This window comes from Myodes glareolus, chromosome 4 (assembly GCF_982192425.1).
Source record: "Myodes glareolus chromosome 4, mMyoGla1.1, whole genome shotgun sequence".
Taxonomy (NCBI): domain Eukaryota; kingdom Metazoa; phylum Chordata; class Mammalia; order Rodentia; family Cricetidae; genus Myodes; species Myodes glareolus.
In genome coordinates this window covers 785,735-807,031 of record NC_142029.1, presented here as the reverse complement: position 1 = coordinate 807,031, position 21,297 = coordinate 785,735, and the positions used below count along the sequence as shown (strand labels likewise).

The following is a 21,297-nucleotide window of genomic DNA, read 5'->3' as shown; positions in this document are numbered from 1 at the left end:
TTCCCCATAAAGACTCTTGCAGACACCCACTTAGCTCTAAAGCAGAGCCCCAGCTATCCAACTCTGTATAAACTGTTTGAAAATACTGTGTTTAAAAAAAAAAGTGTTATATTCTGAAATAGGCTCCATTCTTCAATGCCAGAATTCGAAAAGTTTGCTAGGATGTAGCAAAATGGCATCTTCTTTCAATCTGACTTTAGAAGCAGAGGACTATGTCAATCTAAGAATCTCTTTTCGCCTTTGAGAGGAAATGCATTCCGATTGCCAAGTGGACTTTGGAAGCCTGGCAGTTGTTCCTCTTTGGCAGTTTGCTGCAGGTGGAGAAGGGTTTTAGAGGCAGTAAAACCCAGTAGGGAAGGAGGAGGTGTGAGATCCAAGCTGAGACAGCAGAGTGGTCCTCTTGTGCTTCCTGGCTGGGGAGTGTGTTACGAGGTTATCTACTCAGACTTCCAGTGGAAGGACCTGGATCCTAGCACATCTCAGAGCGTTTCTAGGTTCCAAGTCCCCTTCCTTAGGCCTTTTTGATGACTCTGCATGGCTTAATACCTGCTGTTGGTTACTGCTCCCTGTGTTCCCTGCAGACTGGGACTGAGTACTCCTATTCATGGTGATGTCATAGTTTTGTTAATTTTGCTGTTTCATGGCCCAGATAATTGCAGAAGTAACCAGAAAGAACGTACATCCATCAAAGACATGTACAAGGACTGAGAATGTAGCTCAGTTGGTAGAGTGCTTAGCATGCATGAGGTCCAGGGTCCAATACCCAGCAACCCAGCACCAGACCAGACATTGTAGGACATTCCACTGAATCAGCAAAGACTCTTTTCCACTGCAGATTACAGAAAACTCTGACTCCTATAGCATGCATCTAGTCTTCCTTCCTTCCTTCCTTCCTTCCTTCCTTCCTTCCTTCCTTCCTTCCTTCCTTCCTTCCTCCTCATCCTTCCTCCTCCTCCCAGTCCTCCTCCCAGTCTTCCCCCTCCTCTTCCTTCTTCTCCCCCCCTCCTCCCCATCCTTCTCCTCTCCTCCTCCTCCTTCTTTTTCTTCGTACTTAAAGGTGCGTGCCACCACCACCTGGGGCATCTCACCATCTTAAGACACCTGCTAGACATCACACCTGGTGATTCTGAATGAGGAGATCAAGGATGGGGTCTGAGAATGTGCATTTTTTTTAAGACCAAGTTCCCAGGTAGTGCTAAAGTTTAAGGTGCAGGGACCACACTTTGTGAGCAGGACTTTACAGGACAAGGCGATAAGTCAGTCATTCCCCGTATGTTCTATTACTGACCCACCGACCTTGCCAAAGATGTGCCTTCCTTCCTGGTTCTCCTTTCCCTTCCCCCTCTTTCCTTTCTTCCATTTCCTCTCTCTTCCCAATGCCTCTTTTCCCTCTTTCTCCTTGTTCCCTCCCCTGCTCACCTCCTCTCTCTCCTCCACCCTGTCCCCCTTCCTGCTCCCTCTTCTTCTCTCCTTGGCTCCCTTTCTCTTTCCTCCCTCCCCTCTCCTTTCTCCTCAACACCCTCTTACCCTTTCTTCTTTTGTCCCTTCCCCTCAACTCCCTCTTTCCTTTCCTCTTCCCTCCCCTCTCCTCCCTTCCCCTCCCCTGGGCTTCTCTTTCCTCTGTTTGCCCTCCTCTCCTCTGTGTCTTAGTCTTTTGTTTTGAAAAGGCTCTGGTAGTTCAAGGCATCACACCCAAATCAGATGATACAGCGAGGAAGGGAAGCCCTTGGGCTTTTCCTTCATTTTGTTTTAAAAACAAGGACAACACTGGGCGGTGGTGGCACAAGAGCCAGGCGGTGGTGGTCCACGCCTTTAATCTCAGTACTCAGGAGGGAGAGGCAGGTGGATCTCTGTGACTTTGAGGCCAGTCTGGTCTACTACAATTAGTTCCAGAACAGGCTCCAAAGCTACAGAGAAACTCTGTCTCGAAAATCAACCAAACAACAACAAAAAATCCCACAAACAAACAAAAACAACCCAGCAAAGGGACTTAGTCTGCTACACTTGGATCTGAGATGATCAGGGCTCCGGCCAGGCGTCTAGATTGTCACACTGTAGAATCAAAGCTGAGTGGAAGGGGCCCCAGGAGTCAGTGTGAGGAGGTTTTGTCCAAGTTCTTCAAGTTCCATCTGGAATGCTTGTTGCTTTCCATATCAGGGGTGGATTCTTTTTAGCTGGTTACCCAGAGGTTTTGGTCCCAGGACAAGGTTAGCCCTGCGTAGAATAATGGCTTTTTAGGAAGGAACAAGTTTCTGCTATGAGAGGGATCAGACAGGAGCTTTCCATCCCCTCCCAGTCGGCAGATGAGAATTTGCAGAGGTCCCTGTTTGATCCTCTCCTGTCCACACGTCTGAGCAGACCAGCCCTCTCTTGACCTTTGTTCAGGTGAAGCTCTGGGCTGGGTGGAGCCTGTGCCCTGGTGCAGCTGTGCATGTGGCCCCTCAACTTACGTGTTCCTCTTTCTTTGTGCCCCTTCCTTCCCTTCATCTCTGTGAGTTTTCCTTTGTGTCCTCAGATCCTGCAGGCCCTAGGGAAGTCCTATCACCCTGGCTGTTTCCGCTGTGTCATCTGTAATGAGTGTCTGGATGGGGTGCCTTTCACTGTGGACTCCGAGAACAAGATCTACTGTGTCCGGGATTACCACAAGTAAGGAGAGAGGAAGGGAGTAGATGGCAGCCTTACACAAGCCCCACGGAGCTCAGCAGAATGGAAAGTGTGTAGAAACTCTTTAAAAGTTTGTTTGGTGATAAAGCAGAACACAAAACTGCAATCAGAGGAATCCAGCAAGCCTGTGACTCCAACTTTACCCAATTTCCCCAGGTACCACGTCAGGCTTAGCACCTACCACTCTGCTTATTGGACCATCCCAGCTGTAACGGGAGCAAACAGCCAGCTTCATCTTTATTCTTAGGGGAGCAGGAAGCAGCCAGATGCCCTTGTAGCAGGGCATGAAATATAATGTTTATATTCCAAAAAGTGAGCCCAGGTCCACATAACCCTGAGTGCTAGCCATGGAGGGTCCAGGCAGGCCCTTGTTGGCATTCATATTCTGATAACAAGTGTGTACCATGTTCCCTTTTTTTCTCCTCCAGGGTGCTGGCCCCAAAGTGTGCAGCCTGTGGGCTTCCCATCCTTCCACCAGAGGTGAGATGCTTTTCTAGATCTGCTCCTAGGTCGTCTAAAGACTGGACTGTCCCCCATGACTCACTAAGAAGATCTGTTCTTACACCTTTCAGCATAGCCCTCCAGTGCCCAGTACTATTCCTTTCTCCTGCACTGGCTTCCTAGCTCCGTGTGCTTCTTGTGCCTGTTTGTCCCAAGGACCAGGCCAAACCGTCTTCGATTAGAGGAAGAGGATGCTTGTCTTTTACTCGCTTTTTAAAAATAAACATCCCTGAAACCCTGCCTTAGTGAATAAAATAGAGAGTGGAGGAGGAAGACACCAAACATAAGCCTCTGACTTTTACATGCATGTGCATACCTGTGTGTGCCTATGCACATGCAGTCATGCATACATACACATGCAAAAAAGAAAGAAAAAGATCTGTCACCATTGGTGTTTCTTTTGGTATTGTCTCTGACACTGCCCCAGCCCTATTTTCACATCTACCGAATCTGATCTTTTTCCTATAAGTGTTTAGTATTCACTTTTGATTTATATCCCTCCCCAAAGACCTTCACCATTACCCCACAATCTCCTCCCATCCTACCCCATTGCTGGTGGTATTCCATGGAATTCTAATGGCCTCTTTGTATGTCTTGCTTTTCTTTTGTCCCAGGGCTCAGATGAGACCATCCGTGTTGTGTCCATGGACAGAGACTACCACGTGGAGTGCTACCACTGTGAGGTAAGCCCCCCATCTCCATCCCCAGAGCCTACCTTTAAATGCCTCCTGTGTCCTGGGACTAGGGTGGTCACCACATCTCTGAGGTCTGTTCTCCAGGAGCTGACTGTATGGGGGTAATAAGAGATGTATTGGGTGGAGGCCTATGTCATTTTTTGCAGATTCAAAACTAGGAAGTTCTGAAGCTTGCAGTTGTCATCCCTGTAGCTACAGAACTCGGAATTTTGTGTAGAGTGGGGCTCAGAGTCAGACCGTCACTTAGGGTGTATAATGAGGATAGTGAGGGTCGGGGAGATGATCTTCTCTCCTGGGTACAGAATGCTCTGTCTGTCAGAAGCTTCTGTCTGAACTGAGCCCTGGAAATCCAGAAGATTATACCCAAGGTGGGTATGAAGGTGTGTGTGTGGGGGGCTGCTCTCTGTGCCCCGTGTGATATCCTACATTAAAGAAGCCATAGGTGCTACATGACTGCAAGAAAAGCTAGATGTCACTGCACCAGTTCCAGCCAAACCGAGTGGATTCATCCTTACAATTAGACTCCATTCACTGTGGTGTTGTAGGTAGGGAGAGCAGTGAGTATTGTGAGCATGTGGATGGGTCTTACTGCTAGCACTGAAGAAGCAGATGGGACTCATGCTGGTGGTATATCATGAGTCAGAGAAGAGAGTGAAGACTTAACAATCTTCTCTGCATGTTCATGACCCTGGTTGACCATTAGAAATATAAGTGCCTCACCCAGTGGTGGTGGCAGAGGCAGGCAAACCTCTTGAGGTCAAGGCCAGCCTGGTCTACAGAACAAGTTCCAGGGTGGCCAGGGCTATACAGAGAAACCTTGCCTAAAAAAAAAAAAAAAAAAAAAAAAAAAAAAAGCAAAACAACAACAAAAAATTACAAGTACCACAATTGAAATTATGTGAGTCTCTTCCTTTTTTAGTAGCCATATTCGAATAGTTGATAGAAACAGGTTGGGGATGCTGGTGATGTGGTTCTGTCGGAAGAAACAGGTTGGGGATGCTGGTGATGTGGTTCTGTTGGTAGAGTACCTGCCCACCATGCATGAAGTCCTGGGTTCAGCATGAAGCATCTCAAAAACTATGAGTGGTGGTGCATACCTATAACTCCATCACTTAGGATGCTGGAACAGGAGGATCTAAAGTTCAAGGTCTTTGACTACAGATAACACAGCAAGCCTGGACTACATGAGACACTATTATCTCAAAAGAGGGGGGATTATGGGATTAATTAACCAACCCATAAGATGCACAATGTTATTATTTCAATCTGTAGTTCATATAAAAACTATAAGATTTTTTTTTTATCTTCTTTTTGTCTTCTGTCTTGGAAGCCTGGTATTTGTTGTGAAGCCATAGCTTAGTTCTAGCCAGTCCCACTTGGAGAGCTTTATGGTGGCCACTAGATGGCAGCACTGGATGGCAGCTCCGACAACTATGGAGCATCCTTTGCTGATTTGGTGGACTGTAGTTTCGTGTTACCCTTGCAGTCTGTTTTCTTCTCATGGGACATTCTTGCCTCCTTGCAGGACTGTGGTCTAGAGCTCAATGATGAGGATGGTCACCGCTGCTACCCGCTGGAGGACCACCTGTTCTGTCACTCCTGCCATGTCAAGCGGCTGGAGAAAGGACCCTCACCTGCGGCTGTCCACCAGCACCACTTCTAGCCAGAGACACAGTGGGGATGCAGGGCCAGGGCTGCCCAGGAAGGGTCTGTGGGGTATTTTTGGGGGTCCCCAGAGCTGGGGCACAGGAGGAGGAGGAGGGACAGGGGTCAGGTTCCTGTGTGTGTGAAGGGTACCTTTCTTTCAACCACAGCAGTGTGCACTCCCCGTCAAGTCTGTGTTTTCTCAGTGCTTTTCCCCGTTGCCGTACCCTCACTAAACCACTCAGGAAGATGCTCTAGCTTGCACGTGGCGTATGACACAGGCTGGGCCCGTGTTAACTGGACACATCCTATCCCTAGAAATAGTTTGTGTCTCCTGGGGACAGGCTTTTGGACTGAGCACATTTCACAGTGTTCTTAGAGAGAGGCAGTGATGTGATGAGCAGTGCTTCCCCCCTCCAAGAAGATACCTGCGCCCACATAGCCCTCACGTACCCTGTGGTGTGGTTTACAGTTCGTTCCACCTCGGAGCCGTAGTTCCTCTGAGAATGCTGCAAACTCTCACTACAACAAGAAAGAAGCTTTGTATCCTCGGAGTTAGCTTGGTAAAGCAGAGCCAAGCTCTGACATCCGGGAGGCTGGGTCTCCCCATTGTGCCTCTGCTTTTCCTCCTACTTCTTAGGCAGCTGAGCTGTGACAGGGGCCTGCCCTGTCTCACACAGCCAGCTCTGAGAGAACTGGTGCAGGCACCAGCCTCCTGTACACTGCTTGGTGCTGTTTTTACTTCCTCTAGTCTGACATTGGAGTTGCTGTCTTGAGGTGAGCCTTAGGCTCTCATGCGCTCCATATCCTGGGAGAGAGCTCCTTTTGAAAGGCTTTTTGTGTGTGAGGTCTCAAAGCTAGCACCAGAGGGAGTGCCTGAGCTTGTTTCAGAGTTCTCTCTCCTGTCACTTCTCAGCACTTCATTCGGTGTGAAGAAACCAATATAAGGTACACTGCCTTTGACTGTTTTTTTTTTTTCCCTTCATTATTTCTCTCCACCTTTTTTCCCACACACAAAACATACCTCACAGATAGTTTTCACTAAATCATGGATCGAGGTGGAATCCACCCATCATACTGGAGACTGTTGGTGTATCAGCAGTGGCTAATTTCCACTCTTCACTGCAGCTAAGCCAGGTCATCCAAGACTAGATGCAGCTGAGATCAGCACTCCGGCCCCATGCGCCTTGAAATGCTGGCTCCTGGGGTAGTCGCGCGAAGAGGGAGACCACACACTGACGAAATGTTAAGACCACTTCTAGGCTGGATGTGTGGGCACCTGTCCTTCCACCATTTGGGAGACTGGTTTGTAAAGCAGGAGTTAAGACTGTCCTCAACACCAGAGGCCCTGGCCTTGCTCAAAAAACTTTAGAGAGAAAAAATACAAATCCACCCAGCACTAAAGAACATAATTAACCCTGCCTATCACTTCCTGAAGCCAGAGGTCAGTGTCTTCTTGGCAGTTCAAATGGGAGAAACTGGAAAACCAAAAACAAAATGGTTTTCCAGTTGTCCCGTATCTTCAAGGAGTGCCCCAAACTTGTGGCAGGAAGGGCTGCAGTATCTAACGTCTGCCAGTCAAGCTGGGCACCCAGCAGCTGGCGTGGGTGATGAAGCATGGCCAGTGGAGCCCCGCCACACGTGAATGTGGACTCTTGACTGGGCCCCAGCTCTACATGTAGGCTGTTTCAGTCCTGCTGGCCTCTGTTGCCTGTGAGAAGTTCAGAACTGGCCCAGGGGGACCAGGACCATCTTCTTTATTTTTTATAAGGTTTATTCTATTGGTATCTTTTAGCCAGATGTTACTTCCTTGTTTCCTGTTCTAGAAATACCCCACCTTTAAAACAAACAAACAAACAAACAAACAACAACAACAACAAAATTAAGGATATATGGGGCTAAGGAGATAGACCCTGAAGCCAGGCCCCTTTCTTCCCTTCAACTTATCTAGTTTGTCTTTGGCAAAGCTGGCAGGAAAAGGAAATGAACCAATATATCTTTGCCATCCTTGAGGTGCTGGTTTTGACTCAACATGATTGAAAAAATTTCATTGGAATCAATGTCAGAAGTATAGGGTATTTGTTGTCAAATTGAATAATCAGTTTAAAACTCTGTGATTAATTTTTTAAATGAAATTCCTGATTGAGGTGATTCAGATGTGTTTGCAAATACATTTTATATTACTGAAAAAAAAACAATAAAGGAATTTGCAGACTTTCTAGAAACCCTAGGATTTTTTCTCTAAGGGTCTTTTATTCGTCGTTTTACTCCATCCCAGGTCCATGCACAGAAAACATGAAGAGATGTCCACTTATCTGGGATTTTAAATGTACTATAAATTTTGGCCAAATAGAGCTGCAGGGAGATTATATTTATAAGCATGTAGGAATAAAACACAGGAACTTGGGATACTCTGGCTTGAAAGTTAGAGAAATAGCTTTTTCAAGACTCCTGTACATTGCTTGTACTTTGGATAATACTCAGGAGATGGAGACTGATCCCAGACCCAGGTCTAAACTCTGTCCTCCCTTTTCTCATTCTGCCCTTAGGTTTCAGAAGAACTTTCAGCCCTAACTGACTGACTTATTGGCTATCTGTTAACAGTGTAACAGGACTTGCCATTCTCCTGGCTAGTGCCTAAGTGAACTTCCTTTCAGCTGAGTCCTGTGAGGATACAATGCTGGATCCCAGGTGGCAGGCAGAAGAATCAAAACATTCAAAAACATTCTGAATACCTTAAAATACTGCTATGGCTTGGTTTGCATGGCCGTCAGTCACACAAAATACAAAACGGGACTGTTAAGAAGATTCAGAATCTACAGTCCTTTGCATGTATTAGATACTGTTCTGTAGTACCCTTTTCTGAGTGAGTGAAAGTGCTGTCTACCAGATAGATTCCTTGCAAACAACACTGTTAGACTTGACTGCAAACTATGTTGGTTGTACAAACCCTCAGGACTGAGCGGTGGTATACACCTTTAATCCCAGCACTCGGGAGGCAGAGGAAGGTGAATTTCTGTGAGTGTAAGACCACCCTGGTCTACAGAGTGAGTCCCAGGACAGCCATGGCTACACAGAGAAACCCTGTCTCAACCAAAACAACAACAAAACTGTCTTAGGAGGAGAAATAACTCAGTAAAGTGTTTTTATGAAGAGTTGAGGTCAGGTCTCATAGTTCATATAAGAATGCCAGATGCAGTGGTGTTCTCTCATAGTCCCAGTTCTGGGGAGATGATGATAAGCAGATGTCTGGGGCTTGATGACCTGCTAATCTAGCGCAATTAGTGAGCTCCAGGCTGAAAGACCTTGTTTGAAAGGAGGTGGATACAGAGGCTGTCCTTTGGGTTCTACATGCATACATACATACCTGCACATACATGTGTATACATACAATAAGAAAACTGCCAGGGCTGGGAAGTGGTGGCTCACGCCTTTAATCCCAGCACTGGGGAGGCAGAGGCAGGTGGATCTCTTGAGTTTGCCTGGTGTACAGGGTGAGTTCCAGGACAGGCTTCAAACTACACAGAGAAACTGTGACTTGAACCCCACCTCCCAACAACTGTCAGGAAATCAATTTCTTTTTTTGTATTTTTCTTTGCTAAGAATCAATCCTAATTTTGTTTTCAGGTAGCTTCTGAAGTAACTTTGTAATGGGGAAAAAAATGTACTAAGTGATCCTTTGTTCCGAGTGTAAACAGGCACAGATATGGTCAGTCTTGCCAGAATGTATGATGAACATCTCACTGCAGAAGAAAAAATAAGGTGGACAGCAACTGACAAAACCACCTGAGGCTGATCGCTGACCTCCACATGCATATGTACATATGTGCACATGCACACCCCAAAATGCCTAAATCTGTATGAACTACTCTCCTGTAGTGAGGGACTGCGGGCAAGCCTGCTTTTCATCCTGCCCGGCTCCCGCACAGCTAGCTTAGCCCCAGAAATAATAACACACAAGTTATATTCATTTAAACACTGCCTGGCCCATTATCTCTAGAGAGTTAGTTACTGACTAACTCTCATATCTTGATATTAACCCATTTCTAATAATCTCGTGGTAGCACCACGAGGTAGTGGCTTACCGGAAAAGATTCAGCATGTCTGACCTAGTGGCTGGCTCCATGGCGTCTGGCTCATAGCCCTCTTCCCAGCATTTTGTTCTGTTTACTCCGCCTACCTAATTTTCTGTCCTATCAAGGGGCCAAGGCAGTCTCTTTATTGACCAATGAAAATAACACAATAGACAGATAACCCTCCTCCATCACTCTCCTATCTTTCAGTCTCATTTCGTGTTCACAAAGGCCTTAATTCATAATCCTAGCTGGTATTTTATAATCCAGTGCAGTGGCTAATCAACTGGAAGGATTCTTTCTAAAGCCTCATGAAGCAGGATACAAACTAAATTCCCATTTTATTAAAAGAGAGGAAATGACCAGTGAGCCCAGAGCTGGTGAGTTGAAGGATAATCGGGGATAGAAATAAGGTGACATACTGAGAAGCGTGTGACCTTGGTCCTCTGGGGTTCACTCAGCTCTTGGCTGGCTTCGGAATCAAGAGCTCATGACCTTAAGTTTAGTTTCTTTTTCTGGAAAGATAGGGTAACACTGTATGGGTCGACGTGTCTGCCTTCCTAGTTCTGGGGCTAAAAAGATGCGCCACCACCTCCTAAATAAAATGCTGAGAGAAACACTGAGTAATTGATCAGTTTGACAGGTTTTAAGACTTAAAGACTTAGTTACATCAAAATGATCAACAAGATAAAGTATAAGCAGATTACGGTAAAATACAAGCACAAATCAAAATTTTAAAAAGCACCTATATATGAGTGAATATATGAGTGAAAATTAGGTTAAACAAGGATAAACTGGCAGACTGTGATGTATAACAACAAAAGACCCGAGTTCTGTCCTAAGCACCTGCCTTGGTGGATGTCACCCGCCCAGCTCCAGGCGGATCTCATACCTCTAGCCTTCTGGAGTGTTTGCACTCAAGTGCATGTGCACACATATCTTTAGAGGTCAAGTTTGTGAGAAAAATATTGAATACACCAAGAGAAAATAATCATCAGGCCAAGAAATAGAAGTAAAAAGAGAGTAGTGTTTTTCACTTGTGATAACTGCAAAGAAACTACAATTTATATCTACATTTATATGTTGATGCCCTATTTATTTATTTATAGACAGGGCCCCAAATTAATACCCTTGTCTCTCCAATTGTAGTATTATGGGTATATGCCACCACATCAGACCTGAATATCTAATTTACATGTATGTAAAAATGTTTAATGTTTTTAGCATGTGTGGAAACATGCTGGTGACAGGAAGCATATTGCTTTAGTTCTTCCACAAAGTGATTTGAAACTATCTACCAAAAATCTAAATGCTTAGGAAATGGACCTTTAAAATGTCTACCTGGCTAACCCAAATAGAACATCTTAAAGCAAGAACATTTGAGTCAGGTGTGGGTGCATGCTTGTAATCTCAACATTTGGGAGCATGTAGAATCTAAGAGTTCCAATTCCATCTTTCATAGCCAGGTAAAGGCCTGCTGTCTTATATAAGACACCCCACCCCCCCCAAAAAAAAACCACAAACGTAAGACATCTAAATAGTCTTTTCTTCATCTTCTTATCGTCCTTCCTCTTCCTCCTTCTTCCTCCTTTTTTTTGGGGGGGGGGGAAGAGGTAGGGGGTAGGAGACATAGGGTTCTGTGTAACACCCTGGCTGCCCTGGAACTAGCTCTGAACACCAGGCTGGCCTCAAACTCACAGAAATCTGCCTGCCTCTGCCTTCTCAGCATTGGGATTAAAGGCTTCGCTACCATCGCCCAGCCCGTGTTATTTTTTAAGTGTCGAAACTGGCAACAACTCATATCTTCACGATAAAATTTATGCTTAAAATGCTTAGTTTTTGTAATATCCGCAAGGAATATTTAATGATCTTAAATCTCAGACAAAAAAACCTTAAGGACAAACCAAAACAAAAAACACCATAAATTCATTATAAGCAAACAAAACCCCTCACAATGTAGAAGCTGGGTTTGCTGTCTGCTGTCTAGAAGCAGAGGCAGGCAGGTTCCATTTGAGTTCCAGACCAGCCCAGTCTACATCCTGGTCAGTCAGCGCTGCAAGTGTGAGTCACACCCCTTACCCCGGCTCTATTTCTGTCCCTAACAATTTCCTGTATTTGGCACATTTTAAATAAACGCTTGGGGAGTTAGATTATGCTATCTAGGACATAATCATAGAATGACTGGTTAAATAAATAGACTGAGCCCCTTTTTGTCACAACCATCTCTGGTGTCGCGTAAAATGAATCGTCATGCTCTCGCTTTTCTGGGTCTCTTACTGTGAAATCCCTGAAGTTTTAAGGTCTCCTTGTGGAATGGAGGCCAGGTTGGCTTTGCTGGCAGAACTAGCCAAGGCCGCCTGTAGCGTTCCTGGGTTTCCTGCCCCGCCACTGCGCTGCAGAGCAGAAGCAGCGCCTTTCTCGCCTCAGTGCCGCCTGTGTTCCACTTGCAGGGAGCCTTCGGTCAGCTCTTCCGTCATCGGGTGGAAAGACACCGGCCACGCACGTCCCTGATTGCGAACCTCCACTCTCAGGAGTGTTTTCTTAACTGTACAGGTGAACAGACTCCAGCGCAGCTTTAAGAACAGGGGCGCTAGGAAATTTGCAAACCGTTTTAGACAACCCTGGGTTTCAAATACGGCAAAAAAAAAAAAAAAAAATTGTGCAAAGCAGCATTAAAATTCAAGATACTTGACTTTGATATTCTAGCTATGACTCTTTTTGAGGGGGCTTTGCAACGTTCAACTATGTAGGGGGGAAAAAAAAGGCACATTACGAGCCAGCCAGGAGTCGAACCTAGAATCTTCTGATCCGTAGTCAGACGCGTTATCCATTGCGCCACTGGCCCAGTGCTGAAAGGCTCCTTTCCGCGATGGCTGATCTCCGATTACGCAGTTTCAACAGGCTTCCTGCCTCCAGTTCTCCCTTCTTGTCGCTTCGTTGAGCCGCTCTGCTCAGAGCAGCACTACCGGGACTCCGCCTCTCACCGCAGCGCGTTGCACCAATCTCCGGTAGCGACGTCACGACGTTCTTTGGCTCGGTCCAATCCGTGCGTCGGAGGCGTGTCTCGGCGGTCCCGGCTGGCGCACTGGTTTGTCCGCCGCGGGCTTCCGTGCTCTCCCGAGAGGCGGTCCCGGGAGGGGGTGGGACCAGGCCGAGGCTCCTTGGGCTACCGCACCTAGAGAGCGGCCGCGCCGTATCCGTAGCCGAGGTGGTGTCGGGCCCCGCTGCGGGTGGAGAGAAGAGGAAGGAGGCGCTGGTGCACGATGGCGGCGGCGGCCTACGAGCAGCTGAAGCTGTGAGTCCGGTGGGCTGCGGGCGCTGACAGGAAAGGGCTGGGGGGCGAGCGGGCGCCGAGGCCAGCACTGGCCAGGCGAGTGGGCTCGGCTTTCTTCGTCCGGCACGGCCGCAGCGTAGGCCCGGTGTCCCGCCGCTGGGCCTACTTGTGGTGAGCCGAACCCGAGCCCGCAGCTCTAGGGGAGGCTGCGGTAGACTTCCCCGTGTGGCTGCTCGGAGAGGCCTTATTGACTGGACCTCCTGGAGTGCTTTGGCGTCCATCGCCGGAGCAGACTTTTCCCTTGGTTTCTGACTTTCCGGGCCTGGGAGTCTCTAGGACGAATCCTTCTTAGGGTGTAGTAGAAATTCAGTGAGTCGTCCGAAGGGTCAGACGAATTTACTGTGCTTAACAGTCTGCGTTGACAGCTAGAGGCTTGCCTCTAGTTTGGCACAGTAAAACTGACTTTTTAGCAAAGCTAGGTGCTTGAGGTTTTGAGATCTAGCCTCTGGTTGTTTAGAGTTGCAAAAATAGACATAAGCTCTTTGGCTCGCCCTGTGTGTGTATGTGTGTGTGTGTTAAAGGAGGTATTTCTCATGCTGTTACTCTCTGCACCTGCACTCTTTATTGGGCGAATATTTTCACCCTAATCACTTTAAGTATTTACCTCGAAATTGTTTGAAAGTCACGGACCATAGTCTGGGAATGCCTTTAGTAGCAGATACAAATACAACTTTTGGAAAGCTAAATTAGAATATCCTGTTAACTTAGACATTGGCATTCTAATTTGTTTGCAGAGAAACGAATGTAGTTTGGGTGCTGCTTATGAGTAACTGAAAAGTTCAGTATAAAGTTAAATGTACAGAATTAGGAGGGAGGCCATCTATTCAACGCCTTGTGTGTTTTAAAAAGAGGTGATAATTGGTTCTTTATTTTACCCTTTGTCCCTATTCCACTTACTACAGTTCTCTTTGAAAACCCCAGCTGCACACCCCCCTCCACATTTCTTCTTTTAACTATTTCTCCGTGGCACAGTGAGCAATCACCTCACTGGTGACAGTTGAAGCAAAGTGTATTTGGTCTATGTTGGGCCGGAGTCGCATGTACGTTACTGGCAAATTAGGTTATTGTCCACCTGATAGTTGAAGGGCTGAATATGATCCCATACTAGGTCTCAGGTGTGTTTAAGCTTGAAGCAGCTCCGCTTTAGGTTACAGGATGTTGTTGCCTTTCCCTGCAGCTAAGGACTGAGATGGATAACTTGAGAATTAGGAGAATGATTTTTGAGTTGCCCAGGCACCAAGTCTCACCAGTTCAGACCTTAATACAGGCAGACATCCTCTGTATACATGAAAGAGAAGGAAAATTTATTATTTAGTGGTGGGAACGATGGTTTTGCATTGAAGTAGAAACTATGATTTTGAGTTATGTATTGTATTGAAGTGGAAACTGAATTTGGGACTATATGGAAGTCACTATCATTCTTTAGGCTTTGAATGTTTCTATAAATGTGAAGATAGAACTTCATTGCAAGTTTTTCTTGGGCAAAGGGTTTGTGATTTAGAATCTGTTTCACCCCTTCTTTGACCCTCCTATTTAAACTTTTAAATATGGCCCTTGAACAAGAATATTCTGTTTTCGAGGTATTTGTAGGTTGAATTAGTTGCTGACCTATCTAAGAATTGGTAGGCCATAGTAGCCACTTTTTAAAAATGCCTGCAAAGCCCTATGAAAAGTTACTTAGTATAGATATACTACTGGTATATAACTTAACTAAATGTTGAAGTGTTTGAATATTAAATAATAATGTATTGTCATACATTTTCTTCAGTCCATCTCTGCCTTGTTAAACATATCTGCGTTCCAGATAGATTTTGTTCATCTTCTAATTCCCAGCTTACAATTTTCACTTCCATTTTATTGACCTACAAGATCAAGCCCACATTTCTTACCCATCTGAATTCTAATTTCTTTATAATCTCTTAACTTTATTTCCTGTAAGTCATGCTAAAGTTTGCTACTCCTCTTCTATCTTCGTGTTGGGTGGTTTTGTTTTTTGAGACAGGGTTTCTCTGTGTAGCTTTGGTGCCTGTCCTGGAACTAGCTCCATAGACCAGGCTGGCCTCAAACTCACAGAGCTCCACGTACCTCTGCCTCCCCAGTGCTGAGATTAAAGACATGTGCCACCACAGCCTGGCTCATGTTGGGTTTGTTTTGATCTTTTTTCATCCCTCCTGTCTCCATGCTGGTCAGCCACATTTGTAGTGAAGAAGGGAGATCTCAGGTGGCTTAATCAGAACAGACAATGGATAATTAACTGCTTAAATGCTCTACTAGCTTTGCATCCTGGGCGCATTATTCAGCCTCTGTGAATAACTTTTTTTCTGAAAATAGGAATGTTTATACTTCATAATGTTGAAAAGTTTGTAGATAAACTACTCAAAGTATCTCCTAGATAACCTCCTCTGAGAATCTGGTTTCCTTTCCTTGAGCGTCTTTATTATTTTTCAAGCCAAAAGTGAGGATTTATTGTCACAGGGTTTGGGCACCAAATATCCATATGATTTACACATTCTGTTTACTCTTTCATAGACAAGAGGACTGAAAGATAGAATGACCAATCCAAAGTACTATTTGAGCCACTTTGTTTGTCATGTGAGATATAATAGTTACTTATATTTTGTTTATCCAACAAGGTTGAATATATCTAAACCATGATCAATACCTTAATGTTGATTTCTTCTCTAATTCTTTTCAATGCTTATCATGAACCTTTGAGGATCATCTATTCCACAAATCTCCAGAGCAAATGAACTTATCCAGTATAAACTACTTCAAGAAGAGCAGAGTCTGGGATAATTTGGCATGTGTTCTTCTGAAGCAGCAGAGACTTAAGTCCTTTCCTGTATATCATTGTCAGTGCCTCTGCGAAGTCACAGGCTGACGTATAGTTTGCTCTTATTGAAGACTGTCACATGGTGTCCTGGTCATATAGGTCAAGCACTAAGCTGTGGCAGAGTTAACCTTGAAGCACAGTTGGCCAAGAGTTCAGTGATCTTTCCATTACATTGCTTTATTCAAATGACTCTTCCTTATCAGATTGTTCTCTTTAGTCTGTGGATAGCCAGGTGTAAAACTGAGTTCCTGGTAAGAGAAAATAGTTGACATGTGCATGTGTGTTTTTCATATAGAAAACAGAATCTGTTTTTTTTTTTTTTTTTTTCTTTTTGGTTTTCTGAGGCAGGGTTTCTCTGTGTAACAGTCCTGACTGTCCTGTAGCTCACTCTGTAGGTCTTAAACTCACTGAGATCTGCTTGTCTCTGCCTCCCAAGTGTTGGGATTAAAAGGATGTACCACCACTGCCTGGGTGTTGTTTTAAAAGAGAGTCCTACTATATAGCCCAGGCTGGCTTTGAATTCATGATTGTCCTGCTTCACCATTCCTAGTGCTATGATTATAGATATTGGTCAACATGCCTAACTTTTTAGGCTTCTCACATAAGCATGAATAATGTCAGACACAGTAAATCTGAAATTGCAAAAATAGAAAAATGCATTATTGGATAATATTAAAGCCACCCTGCACCACCCTTCTTCTCTTTAAATGTCAGTCGACATAAAACCTAGGGCAGAGAATACTTTTAGGTGTATCTAGCTTTTTGTAGGCAGAGCCTTCTCATTCATTTCCTGGCCATTCAGACTCGAATAATCACACAGAAATTATATTAATTCAACACTGTTTGACCAATGATTCAGGAATATTTCTAACTAGCTCTTACATCTTGAACTAACCCACTTCTATTAATCTGTGTATCACCAAGAGACTGTGGCACACCAGGTGAGGTTTTGGCTGGAGACTTTCTCCTTTGGCAGCTACATTGTGTCTCTTGACTCTGCCTACTCTCTCTCTATATATCTCTTCCAGCCTGGCTATATTCTGCTAAGCCATTGGCCCAACAGCTTCTTTATTAGCCAATAGTAGTAAAACATATTCACAGCATACAAAAGGGAGTCCCACATCATTTTGACATTGTAAAATGACTTTATCATCTACAGCATACACTGTTGAGAACCATGCTGTTAAGCTGCAAATACATAAATAAAAGCATTCCACATATACCCTGCCCAATTGCTTTTAAACAAAAAATATGCTAGGTAAGTTTAGGATTGTGTATCAGATTGCTTTCATAGCTGTTCTCAGCCATATATAGTTCACATGCTGGACATATTTGTTAGATACTGAAGCAGGTGGTAGTTTGCTTCTGAAAAAAATACCCTGACCTGGAGAGATGGTTCAGTGGTTAAGAGCACTTGCTGTTTTTGCAGAGGACCTGAGTTCTTTCCCATCACCCCCATAAGGTGGTTTACAACTGCCTTTATCTCCAGTTCCAAGGAATTCAAAACTGCTCCATTGGCACCTTCATTCTCATATTCTCTCTCTCTCTCTCTCTCTCTCTCTCTCTCTCTCTCTCTCTCTCTCTCACACACACACACACACACACACACACACACACATCTGAATAATAATAAAACAAAAATCTTTTGAAAAGAAGTATCCATACCTTTAGGAGAAAGAAAGAAATACTATTTCCTCAGGAAGTCACCTTTCTTAAACATTCTCACAGCTATGCGTTAAGAGAAATGTGATGAAGCCCAGAGAGCAGATGCCATCCAAGCTCACTGCAGTGAACATATATATGTACAGTGTTACACTCAGCGTATTCACACAGCTTTGCATGGAGGGAAGGGTGTGGCTCAGTTGTAGTTTTCTTTATGAAATTAGGCGCAGATGATAAAGGTTTGTGTCCAGAGGAGGCTTTAGAAGTTCATAATAGAGAATCCTGTTTGAGAAAGGGTCTCTTGAGCCCAGATTGGTTTTGAACTCAGGGATTACTTGAATTCCTTCCTCATCATTCTGCTTCTATCTCAGAGGTGCTAGGATTACTGGTGCACTACTATACTGGCTACCATAGTGGGCTTGAAGAGTTAAGATCTGGTTTGGAGGAGTCTTATTGTTAGTGAGTAAGTTTTAAGGTATATAGGAAGTAGATAGGATCAGGGATTTTAGAAGAAGTTGGAATTGAAATGAATTAGCTTCCTAGAGACACCAACTGGTTTGGGAGTTGTATTGGGCCTCTGGTGAACCTATGCAGTAAGGAGAGGCATCCAAAGAAAGACTGAGGTGATACTGATGGAACCCAAAGGGAGGTTGTTAAGTAATCACTTTCAGTATATGGTGTACCAGGCCCAGAGGACCTTTCTTTATGTCTTTAGTTCTTTTTCCTAATAAAACAGTAAAATATTATTTTTGTTTTTCCAACCAGAGATACAATAGACATTTTAAGACCTTAATTCTTTTAAGGTTTCAAAGGAGGTGTATTGCTACAGTTTTATGACAGCAGTCAATGTTTCTAGGCAAATAGTAGTTTTTAATTGTGATATACTTCAAAAGTGTACCCCCTTAACTATATGTATTCAATTTCATGGCATTAAGTGTTTTTACATTGCTGTACACCACTGCTACAGTTCATGTCAAGAATTCTTTTCATCTTGCAAAACTACAGCTCTGTGCCCATTAAATGACTCTGTATTCTCCATTCCTTTCCATACCTGGCAACTACCGTTCTCCTGCTCCTGTTCCTGTGGATTTGACTGGTCATTCCAGGTGCCTCATTTAAGTAGACTCAGTACTTCTCTCTTTGTGACTGGTTTCTTTCTTTCCTATAATGCTTCAAAGTTCTACCTTCTCCTAGCATGTGTCAGAATTTTCTTTGTAAGACTGACTAGCATACCACTAATCAATAGTCTTATACTGCTATGCAATGGGAACACATTCTATGAAATACATCCTCATACAAGTTTCATCATTCATGAACATTAGAATGTGCGTCTTACCAAACCAAATGACATAGCCTATTGCCCATAGGGTATCTACTATGTACATATAATCCATAGTTGACCAGAACATTACACACTATGCCCGTTATGTCTGTGCTTGTAATCCAAGCTCTTTGAATGAGGAAACAGACACATTAGTAGTTCAAGACCAGCCCCAGCTGTTTATTCACACTGAGACTCTCAAAATACCAACAGCAAATAAAAAATGTCAACAGTGCATGTCTACAACATACCACATTCTATTTATCCCATGATGGACATTTAGATTGCTTCTGTATTTTTTGGTGTTGTGACTTATGCGATTTTAAATGTGGGTATAGCAAATAATCTCGTTTAAATACTTCTCTCAGTTATTTTTAATACACACACAAAAGTAGAATTCTTCAAGGCATTGTAGCCATGCCTTTAATCCCAACACTGGTGAGGTAGAGGCAGATAGCTTTATGAGTTAGAGGTAAGCTTGGTCTACATAGCAAGTTCTAGGAAACCAGGGCTCCATAGTGAGACTCTGTCTCCAAAAAAGAAAAAATAAATAAAAAGGGGGGAGGTGTTTGGGGGGAATTGTTAGCTTATGTAACAATTGTAATTTTTGAAAGACTTGACATTGGCTACATCATTCTATCCTACTACTAGGAAAGCACGAGGGTTCTGATTTCACGAGGACGTTGTCAACACTTTTACCCCCCTCAGAGACAGAAATTTGCAGTTCTGACTGTCCTGGAACTTCTTTGTAGACCAGGAACTCACAGAGATTCACCTGCATCTGCCTCTTGAGTGCTGGGATTAAAGGAGTGAGCCACCACCGCCTGGCTAAGGTTTTGTGTTGTTCTCCCCCCCCCCCCCCAGTTATTGCTGGAAAAAAATTCCAGTGTAAGTTAAGTTTATTGTCTTGTTTTGTTGGGTCACATGTGTAGCTATCTTGGGATACATGTGAGCTGCAAACCTGATAGGTTCTTTATTTTAGTTACCATGAAGTCTATGCTGTGCATTTGTTAGTTGAGAGTGCAGTGTAACCTGTTTATGCGTCAAGTCTGAAAACTTCCTGGCAGAACGTGGCTTCCATGATACTTGTTAAAATTAAATTTCTCATCAGAGAACATATTATGCTCTTCTTAAATCAGTTTTAAAATTTGACCTGTTAGAAATTAGGGCACCAAAAAGTAGGGAGATCGGTAGAGGAAGGAAAGGGAAGAGAAAAGAAAGAAGGGGAAAAACCGAGTAGGCCTGAAGAGTAGTGTGAGACCTGAAGCCCACTGTCAGCTTTGCCCTAGGTGTCCTAGAAGTCTACCTTAATCCACAGTTTAATTTCTGAGAATATGTATTAAATGACCATTGTTATACTACTAGTAACATTTTTTTGGCTAGGATAAAAGAAAATGATGTTTAAAATTGTCTACTCTGTCACTAAGCCAGTGAAAACATCAGTGGGCTAAAGCCAGTGCCTTTGTCTACAGAGCGTGGCCACTGGTGAGGATGTGGAAGCCAACGGCAGTAAAGCCGTACACACCAGCAACAGTTGCATCACAGAATATTTACTTGTTTATTTTTGACTATAAGTACTTGATTTAAAAAATCTCATCAGCTTTTGAAATGATGCCTAAGAAACAAAATTTGCTATATAAAGCAGCTATATTTCAGATCAGAGTTAAGGCCGGTTAATGAGTGGTGGGGAATGAGCAGAGGGAAAGGGCACAGGAAGAGCAAATGACGCGGTGCTTCTGTGACCAGCAGGATCCCAAGTCATAGTTACTGCCCTTAGAAATATCAGTTAGTGACATCATTGTTCATGTTTTTAATCCAAGCCTAGAATACCATTTTTAATTAAGCAAACTTATATTGATAAATTTCGCCTGATGAAAATCCAACACCAGTGAAAGAAATTATAGCGCTGAAACGTACCTTCCTCTCATATGGAATACATTACTGTTCATCCTCCAGTTTTGTTGTGTCCACGCTTTCTTCCATACAAATTAGTATAAGTTTTCAATACCAGAATTCTAATTTTAATTTTGAGACAGACTCTGGCTGGTCTGTCACTCAATATGTAGATCAGGCTGGCCTCAAACTCACAGAGATCCTCCTGGCACTGCTTTCTGATGCTGGGATTAAATGCGTGTGCCATCAAACTAGCTCCGACCTTACTTGATTTAAACCAGGTAGATTTTGTGTTCAAAACCTGAGAAATGTGTTTTGTTTATAAATGTGGAAGAAATAAGAGAGAGCATTTTAATCGCATTACCAGAATAGTGGTAGGGCAGAATCTGCAACTTAAGTTCTAGCAGCATCTCTGTAAGAGTTAAGACCAAGGGCTTTTGTGCTAGAACTCTGCCTTAATCTATCATCTGATCTCTGAGATTATATTGCATAATCATTGCTGTATTACTAATGATAAGAAATGCCACTTGGTACAATTTGGGGGTGCCTAATGTTGGCAGCAGTAGGGCAGCACAGTAGGGTGAGGTGTTTCTTATTCATCTCACCAAGTGACTCCAACAACCAACCTACTTGTAGAGCCAGAGAAGGGTCATTTGTGCCAACCACAGACCTTATCT

The 21,297-nt window shown here is 44.0% G+C and overlaps 2 protein-coding genes, 1 long non-coding RNA gene and 1 other non-coding gene across 4 annotated transcripts in view; 2 read left to right on the top strand and 2 right to left on the bottom strand.

Annotated features, from left to right (window-relative positions):
• The window catches only part of Limd1 (LIM domain containing 1), a 54,483-nt gene extending 46,749 nt beyond the window's left edge, over positions 1-7,734 (top strand). Inside the window, exons 5-8 of the mRNA XM_048423312.3 lie at positions 2,516-2,646; positions 3,093-3,144; positions 3,780-3,848; positions 5,386-7,734. Of these exons, the coding sequence (XP_048279269.3) occupies positions 2,516-2,646; positions 3,093-3,144; positions 3,780-3,848; positions 5,386-5,523 (390 nt within the window). The 3' untranslated portion in view covers positions 5,524-7,734. The remainder of the gene's footprint in view (positions 1-2,515; positions 2,647-3,092; positions 3,145-3,779; positions 3,849-5,385) is intronic.
• On the bottom strand, positions 1,608-12,548 carry LOC125393138 (uncharacterized). The gene is made up of 3 exons (XR_007229710.3): positions 12,371-12,548; positions 3,881-3,951; positions 1,608-2,214 (listed from the first exon to the last, which is right to left on the bottom strand). It is a non-coding gene; the product is annotated as an uncharacterized LOC125393138 (long non-coding RNA).
• Positions 12,350-12,422, bottom strand: Trnar-acg (transfer RNA arginine (anticodon ACG)). The gene has a single exon. It is a non-coding gene; the product is annotated as a tRNA-Arg (tRNA).
• A 166-nt stretch (positions 12,549-12,714) lies between the features above and the next one.
• Sacm1l (SAC1 like phosphatidylinositide phosphatase) overlaps positions 12,715-21,297 on the top strand; it is a 59,271-nt gene continuing 50,688 nt past the window's right edge. Inside the window, exon 1 of the mRNA XM_087905119.1 lies at positions 12,715-12,872. Within this exon, the coding sequence (XP_087761245.1) occupies positions 12,841-12,872 (32 nt within the window). The 5' untranslated portion in view covers positions 12,715-12,840. The remainder of the gene's footprint in view (positions 12,873-21,297) is intronic.